The sequence below is a fragment of the Macadamia integrifolia genome, chromosome 4, assembly GCF_013358625.1.
Source record: "Macadamia integrifolia cultivar HAES 741 chromosome 4, SCU_Mint_v3, whole genome shotgun sequence".
In the NCBI taxonomy this organism is placed as follows: Eukaryota; Viridiplantae; Streptophyta; class Magnoliopsida; order Proteales; family Proteaceae; genus Macadamia; species Macadamia integrifolia.
Genome location: NC_056560.1, coordinates 15971339 through 15979980, shown reverse-complemented (window position 1 = coordinate 15979980; position 8642 = coordinate 15971339). Strand labels below are relative to the sequence as shown.

Below are 8642 nucleotides of genomic sequence, written 5' to 3'. Positions count from 1 at the left end.
TTTTTTTAATCCAATATCCAGTGGTCAGCCATTTTATCAAACAAAGGGAAATATGGCTCCAAAATAAATTGGTTTTCATTTGATTTTACCAAAAATAAAAAAAATTCCGACGGTTTGAGTCTACAATAATAAATGGAGAAGATTTCTTTCACCATGCGGCGAAGAAATCCTGTATTTATCTACCCTTCTATTTACGGATGGTTGAACATATCTCTTAACTATTGCGCAATATGTTATCGCACTAGCCTCAGTCAAATGTGGTGGTTGAGGAAAACCCGGTCCTGACAAAGACATTAGAGTTGGGGTTTTTTTCTTCTATTTTTAGCTTTGTACTTTTTTATTTTAATAATAATTTGAAGTCAAAATTTCATTAATTTGATATCAAATTTAAGGACAAATCAAAATTTTGTAGTGCATTGCCATAATGGTTCAATACAAAGTTTTAAAACTTGAAAACAACATTAGGATTGGATACTCTCAATCTAATCCGATCTTCAAATAGTGAATTAGACTGAAAATCAGCTTGAAATATATTATAAGTTTACAAAAATCAAAAGACACATTAGAATTAAAGAATTATGATTAAAATCAGTAGCCAAGATATATAGAGAGAGAACAAAGTTCATGCTCAATAGTAATGGATGGATGGAGAAGAGCAAGAAATCCACGCAAGAGAGTCATACCAGGACTATGACAGTTGCATAGGCTGTATAACTATACATGCAATCTTATTGTAACCAAGGTTGGTGAAAAATATGTTGTATCTTTACTTTTTTGTATATAATTTACACTTTTTTTTTTTCAATGAGGGTAAATTCTGTCATTTCACATGGACAATGATAGCTTTTGAAAATGACAATATAAATTGAACCGAGCTTTCCTAAGACCATGCACTCACCATAATCCATTGCATCCCAGACTATAGGGAGAGAGCCCATTGTTCAACTACCCCTGAAGGAAGACTATATAAATCGCTTTCAAATTAATTAAAAATTTATTTTTTACCTTTAACTTAGGCTCTCTTTGGTTTGATTTCTATTTGCATTTATTTCACTTATTTTTTATTTTTACAATTGTTTGGTATGATTTATTGCACTTATTTTTATTTATTATAAATAAGAATAAACCACAAATCACACATTGGTCAAAAGCTATTTGTGATTTGTGGTCAAAAATCATTATTTAGATTTGTGCACTGGTTTTTAATAAACGTGTGCTTTAATTCCTTTAAAACTAAGGGTAAATAGGTAATTTTAATTATTTTTAGACTTTTTAAAAAAAAAATCTACCGCTTTCTCTCTCCCAATGCAGAACATCTTTCACACCTTAAATCTACTGTAATTAGTAGAAAATAACAGAAGAACCAGAAAGGGGAAGAAAGACTATCGCTGATCCATCCAAGGAGTTACTGGGATCACAGTTGGATGGATACGATCCATCCTTGTAATTGGGCCAAAGCCCATGAATTCTGAAGCCTGATGCAGGCCTCCCTATACCTGGGTAACATAATCTCTGTTTTGTATTACAGTATATGACCCTGGCCACTAAATTCAAAGGGAAAAAAAAGACTTAGGGCTTGTTTGATAACGTTTCTGTCGTTTCTGTTTCAAGAAATGGCAGAAACATAAATTTCCGTTTCTAGAAACAAAAACGGAATTGAAGGTGCTTGATAAGTCATGTTTTTAGAAGTCGATGGTAACTAATGAAAGAATTGCCACAAGTCGTTTCCAGAAACGGCGAAACAAGTTACAAGTTGAACTAACTTGTTTCACCTGGATCGTTTCTTGAATCATATATAAGTAAAAATTTCTATTTCTATTTCTAAAAATAAGTGAAACGAAACAGTTTTATCAAACTCTTTTTGCTCCGTTTCTGCTGTTTCTGGAAACAGAAACGGCAGAAACGCATTTCTTGAAACATTATCAAACGGGCCCTTATAAAGTGATTCCATATAGTTTCAGAAGAACCCAAGAAGAGAAGAAGGTAAATTGATATCCTCTCTCTCTTTCTCTTTCTAGAAGAGACCCAACTCACTTGTTGAACAAAGTAGAAGAAATCGAAATCATATGAATCAGATAGAACAACCAAAAGTTGTAACACCAAAATGCGAACACCTGCCTGTGTTTAGCGTAGACACACACAAGAAGGTAGTGTTCTTTGTCCCATAATATATTCTACAAATAGGCATACCAAACTTATTTTTAATTATACAATCTATTATATAAAGAGTAACCAAACGGATATTATTTGTGGTCCATAATTGATTATCACAAATGATTCCTCAGAAATAGATAATAAATACAAATAGAAATCAAACCAAAGAGAACCTTAAATAACATTTGAAAATATGATAGAGTTGGGGCCCGTTTGATAACGTTTCTGTCATTTCTGTTTCAAGAAACAACAGAAACATAAATTTCCGTTTCTAGAAACAGAAACAGAATTGAAGGTGTTTGATAAGTCATGTTTTTAGAAGTCGATAGTAACCAGTGAAAGAATGGCCACAAGTCGTTTTCAGAAACGGCGAAACAAGTTGAACTTGTTTCGCCTGGGTCCTTTCTTAAACCATAAATAAGTAAAAATTTTTATTTCTATTTCTGAAAATAAGTGAAACGAAACAGTTTTATCAAACGCTTTTTACTCCGTTTCTGTCGTTTCTGGAAACAGAAATGGCAAAAACACGTTTCTTGAAACGTTATCAAACAAGCCCTTGGTGTCACCATGAAGATTCAATCGGTTCACTTCACTATGTTTCTATATATTCTCAGAGATCTTTTGTCGGGTTGAAGTAAGAATGTGGACCCTACACCAACATACCATGTGAAATGGGATGAACTGGTTAACGGATCTATATTCAAAAAACTCAATCCAAAAAACAATGAGTTTTCTTCCTCTTCCTCACTACTTGGCTTCTGATTTTTGGTTCTCAAAACATTCCATTAGATTCTGCGATAGCTTTTATTGATGGGGATTGGAACTCAAAGTCGGCAAAAGAAGCTAGAAATGCCATCATTTTGAACAGAGGAAAGAAGTTCATCGAAGTGCAAAATCCTTGAGTTTTTCCGCTGCAACCATAGAGGCTGAAGTTGCTCGAGATGATTTGCTTTTGGCCAGCAACCTGAGGTTGTTCAACATCACCATCTTTTCCGACTACAAGTCCTCAAACTGGGAGCTAAATTGAATCTATTCATCTCTGGATTGGACCTTAGATATTACTTTCTCTTGATTTTGATTCAGCAGTTTTTTGTTTTATCCCAAGATCTTCTAACAGGGAAGCTGTAACCCACCTCACCAAAAGAACACGTAACCCAGCTATAACTTTTTCAATTAACATTAAAAAAAACAGGGTACAGATCTTGGTAGGACAAGAGTCACCTGAAACATCATTCCAGGGCAATACAGAATAGATATGGTACCATTAACCACAACACTGAAAGATAAAAAGGTTCAGTAGCTTAGATCCTGCGACACAACCACGTCTACACTGAATTAGGCAATGAGAATATTGTTCAACATGCAACCATCATCTAATAAAGGCAGCTATACTATCCAATGTGTAAATTCTCAAAACATAAATAAATCCTGCCAAGATCATGAATTGCAAAGAATATTCAAAATTGACTGAAAACCGTTATCACTCAAAACAGTACAAAACAATTCAATAAGGATGATCCTGAAATAAATTGACAAAATTCTCTTGGTGTCATCTAGAATAGAGATGTTCCCTTTCCCTTCTTGTCCCCACCAATCTCAAAATGCTTGCACCGCTGCAAAGACATACAACAAATGAAACATTAATTGAGATTTTAAATTAAAAAGGGGGGCGGGGAAGTGGAAGAAAGAAAAAGCAACACCATGTCAACTATGCTAACCTTGATGGCGTGCTGGGACACATGTTTGCAACCTTGGCATTGAAGTCTAAGTACAATCTTCTTGGTAGTTTTAGCCTGCATGGATTGGAGACACCATTCAGCATAATCTCTTCCATAGTGACACAACAATCTTGTGAACATGGGACTGAGGTTCCTTCATGTAAGGAAGCACGCATACAAATTAGGAACACAATGAATGCAAAATGGGACTGAAGTTCCTTCATGTAAGGAAGCACGCATACAAATTAAAATATATATATATATATATATGCTTGAGCTGAAATTCACCTTCTTGTGGAAGACAGGCTTGGTCTGACCACCATAGCCAGACTGCTTACGATCATAACGGCGCTTCCCTTGGGCAGCAAGGCTATCCTTACCTTTCTTGTACTGGGTGACCTTGTGCAAGGTGTGCTTCTTGCACTCCTTGCTCTTGCAATAGGTCTTCTTTGTCTTTGGAACATTCACCTGTAAATGAAATCACGGTTTGGGTTAGTCAACAGATTGGAGAACATATCTATTCCGTAAAAACAGGAACTATGGCATACGAAGTGTGAAAGTATACTCTTCAACTATGATATTTCATTGGCAAGATTTATTTCGTAGAAAATTAGGATTGATCTTGTAAGAATTTCTGGGATTCAAAAAGAAATTAAAAAGTTGGGTAGAAGGGTTGAAAGAAAATAATGGTCCAGTAAGCTGGTAGAATAAGGCGTGGAAATAACTTAGTAAATAAGAAGAGACGACAAAAGAATAAAATTATTCCTTCATCAACCAAAAATATTACAATCTTAACACGGATGCTTAAAGAAAACAACTCCTAAAACTTTGCTCCTTAGAACATGAAAAAATTACCACTCAAATACCATCACGAAACCATACATGCTGGTCATCCAGCAAGAAGAAGAGCTGTAAAAATTCAAATTGAAACCTCCAGATTCCGGTGCTCAAGATGCTTCACTACCAACTCTAAAAAACTTCCTAATTACAGAAATACCAATCAATTATAAGATTCAAGAACAATGTAGTAAACAACAAATCACTTAATTTGTCTCAGTTTTTCAGCCCACTCCCTAACCTAAGCACTAGTAATTCTTAACAAAAACCAGACTAAGTGGACCAGGACTTGAGCACGAAATAATAGTTAAAGAAGATTGCATTCTACACTTTTTCTTTGACTTAATCTTCCTCTGCTTTTATACAACATTCTAACAAAACAGATGACTTCTCCTCTAATTCCCCTTTCAACCAAACTCAAAACACAGCAAAACAGATGCCTTGTCCTCTAATTCCCCTTCCAACCAAACTCAAAACACAGCAAAACAGATGCCTATAACTTCAGATGTCCATCAAAAGTCCAGTAGAGAGGATTGGGACTTAAACACAGCGAAACAGATGCCTTGTCCTCTAATTCCCCTTTCAACCAAACTCAAAACACAGAAAAACAGATGCCTTTAACTTCAGATGTCAATCAAAAAGCCTTTCAATACGCAACTACAACTTGAGAGAATTCACGGTTTACTCCATAATCAACCCACTAAACTCACCCAACGCACGCAACGGTTGAGACACAGAAGTCACTACCAAGTAGCAACCGGATTATGTTCACCATTAAATTTTCCATGACTTCAAAACTTGTATTTCTTCAGAATGGTTCCAAGTATAGTCTATAATGATCAATGAATGAATTAGCATGCTACTAGTAAAAAAAAAAAAAATCCTCAACAACAAGGTTTCTACTTCGAATACTGCAAACCAACTACTTAAATATGCCAAAAATGACACCGAAAATAAAATAGTTTCTTCAGATTCTAAATCAGATTAATCTCAAAAACCATTAGGAGTATTGTTGTACAATGAAAATGAAAACGAAGCAATAAGGTTTGTTTACAACTCACCATGGCTCGAAGTAGATGTAGATCAACTGTTAGGGTTTTCAGATCTTCCCCACTCCCCTCCCTCTTCTGTGCCTCTCCGAAGCGCAGCGGAGAATACGAAATTACCTACAAGCGCAACGATCCCCTGTGGCCCGCCGCCCTTTAAATACCTTCAACCCTTTTAGGGTTTCAAAAATGTTGCGTCCAATTTGCTATGGTTTGTTTGGTCGGGTCGGTTTGCATGTCGGTTTAGTCGTTTAGAAACAAATGTTGTAACTCCTAAGAAAGTACTAATTAATTGGGCCATGGCTGGATCTGAACCAGTAAACCCGAAGGGGGATTAAAAAGATGAAATTTGAAGATTATAATTTTTTTTTTTTTTTTTTTTCTCTTCCAAAACCCACATCGATAGGGGGGGACACAAGGGAGTCACGAGGAGCTAACAAGGGGGTTCATTGGGCCACACCTATTAGTCACTACTAAACCATTACTGTTTTTTCAAGAAGGTGGGAAATAAGAAGGTCAAACAATTATACTTTCATGGACTTACTTTAGAGCCCAAATGCCTAATTATCTACCACTATTGAGATGCCTAGTTGCCTACTACTGTTGAGATATAATTTCATCTCTAATATAAGGATTATTCTAGTCATTGTGTATAGTAATTTAATCATTATGCAACATCCCAACCTAGAAGTGATAGAAAAGTTCTATAAATCAAAGGTATAAAAATTAATAATAATTTAGAATAATTTGAAAGTGATTTATCATTGTTTTCTATTCTTTCCGAGTACATGTGCATGGTATCGGAATGGATCAGTGTTGTATTGCCTATATCATATTATAACTCTGTTTTTTTTACCTTTTAACCCCTGGTCTATACCAATCAATTGATATGGTATAGACTAGGTATCGAAGATCGAAAACATGACAAACCGATATAGATAGCCCAATACAATCAATCCGATATCAATACTTAGAACTATGCACACATGTGAAACAAGGAGATTTTACCCTTCTTGAAAGAATTATGCTATATGAAAAAATCTAAGATTACAACTTATTTTCATCAACTTTGACAACAACAAATCAACAATAATTTTATAATTATTAATTAGTCAGTTTTAATCCTAATAATTAGGTGTAGTATACTAAAGAGCCAGTTAGGACCAATATAGATTTGGGGGTTTAGTTTTTTCACTGACTTGGGCCAACATATTCATGTTATAATGAGCAATTGAGTCCATATTATTCATAGTTTTCTTTTTCCCTTTTTTTTTTTTTTTTTTTTTTTGGGTGTGGGGTCATGGCTGTGTATATGGGCTCAAAATTATAACTTGGGCTTAATTAATCGGTAATTTGCTCTGGGGACCAATGGATGGATTAATATTGGTCCAATTACATAATGAGTTGACCCTGGTCCAGATCTCATGGATCAGACCCATTAGAATTGAATTGACCAAATTCACACCACCTAATTTTCAGAAAAAAAAAATATATTGACTGAAAATTAAATTTAAATAATAATAATAATAATACATTATATGCTTTTTCCCTTTCTTTTGAACTTCATCTGGTGAGGTAAGCCGATTACAATCCTTTCTTATTTTGATCCACTTCACTAGTCATCAGGCTCATCCATAAAGCCACGTTTTAAGAGTTGTTTTTATAGTTGTGAAAAATACAAAAGACTTGTGGATAAACAAGTGGTTTCATTTTCTCTCTGTTGTTTTGTATTCTGTTGATCCTTTTCCAACCACCCCAGTTCGGGAGGATTTGAATCTCAGACTTATTTGTCTATTTCTGGGTTTAAGGTCCTAAAACAGTTGATTCGGTTTTTTTTTTTTTTTTTTTTAATCAAAACCTAGTTTTGGTTCCATTCCTTATAGGTTTCTCTTATCAATCATTTGTTGGTCTATTATTTGTTTAGCCTCTAATTATTCATATTGGTCGGTCTGGTCGGTTTTGATGTCTTAGTGGTTTATTGAGAACCAAAACCAAATACCGAACCCAAAAAAAAAAAAATGTGTTGTATCAATTTTGGATGTATCGGTTTGGTCCGTACAATTGGGTCGATCTGATTTTTGTCCTTCCGTGACTTTATCTGTAAAAACAGAGGATGAGGATCAACACATCATCTCTCCCTTCTTTCCTTTGCCAAGTCTTCTCCATTGCTGGCGGTTTCATCTTTCATAAGCCGAACCTCATCTTCCATGACAGGATTAGATTGAAAGAAGAAGAAGAAGAAGAAGAAGAAGAAGAAGAAGCTGACAGAGAAGAGGTACAGAAAGGTTCTTCCATGCCGCAAATAATATATTATGCGATGCTATTATCAATTGTTTGGAGAGTGGTTTTCTTCTTAGCCGAAGCAGTGGCTGATTTCTTCACTCACAGGCTTTAATGTTTAATTCAAAATTCTTTTATCTCTATCAAAATCTGGAATTCTCTCTATTTCAGGTGAGATTTTATTGCTACCTGCAGTTTCCTTTCTCCTTTATAATACATAAAAATGTTCCCTTTGGATTCTGATTTCCCTTGCCAAGAGCAACCTCCTCTCCTCTGATCCTTCTCCAATTAATGGCCTGTGCAAGGCAATGGAAAGGAAAAAAATAGGAGCCTGAAATTAGTATTTTGTTTTTGTTTTTTTCAATGCTCTGTTTCTGGGATGAATAAGTGCTCTGTTTCAAGAGGGCTCAGGAATTTATTTAGTGTTAATTTTATCTTTGACTTTATAATTTTTTGGGATTTCGGTGGATTCTTTCCTTGTTCTTAAAATTTTGGAGCTTTTGAAGAATCTGAAAATGAGCTGTAATGAAAATTAGAGAGGATGGGCTCTTGTTCTCCTCTTGTTTGTGTGCAGAGAATCTGCCATGGCTGTTGAGCCAGTTCTCTC

The 8642-nt window shown here is 35.0% G+C and overlaps 1 protein-coding gene and 1 long non-coding RNA gene across 2 annotated transcripts in view; one reads left to right on the top strand and one right to left on the bottom strand.

Annotated features, from left to right (window-relative positions):
• Positions 1-3463: 3463 nt before the first annotated feature.
• On the bottom strand, positions 3464-5924 carry LOC122075852 (60S ribosomal protein L44-like). The gene is made up of 4 exons (XM_042641024.1): positions 5771-5924; positions 4161-4340; positions 3873-3947; positions 3464-3767 (listed from the first exon to the last, which is right to left on the bottom strand). The coding sequence occupies exons 1-4, from the start codon at positions 5771-5773 to the stop codon at positions 3708-3710; spliced, it is 318 nt and encodes a 105-aa protein (XP_042496958.1). The 5' UTR covers positions 5774-5924; the 3' UTR covers positions 3464-3707.
• Positions 5925-7670: 1746 nt separating this feature from the next.
• The window catches only part of LOC122075092, a 2126-nt gene continuing 1154 nt past the window's right edge, over positions 7671-8642 (top strand). Inside the window, exon 1 of the long non-coding RNA XR_006139181.1 lies at positions 7671-8030. This is a non-coding gene — a long non-coding RNA (uncharacterized LOC122075092). The remainder of the gene's footprint in view (positions 8031-8642) is intronic.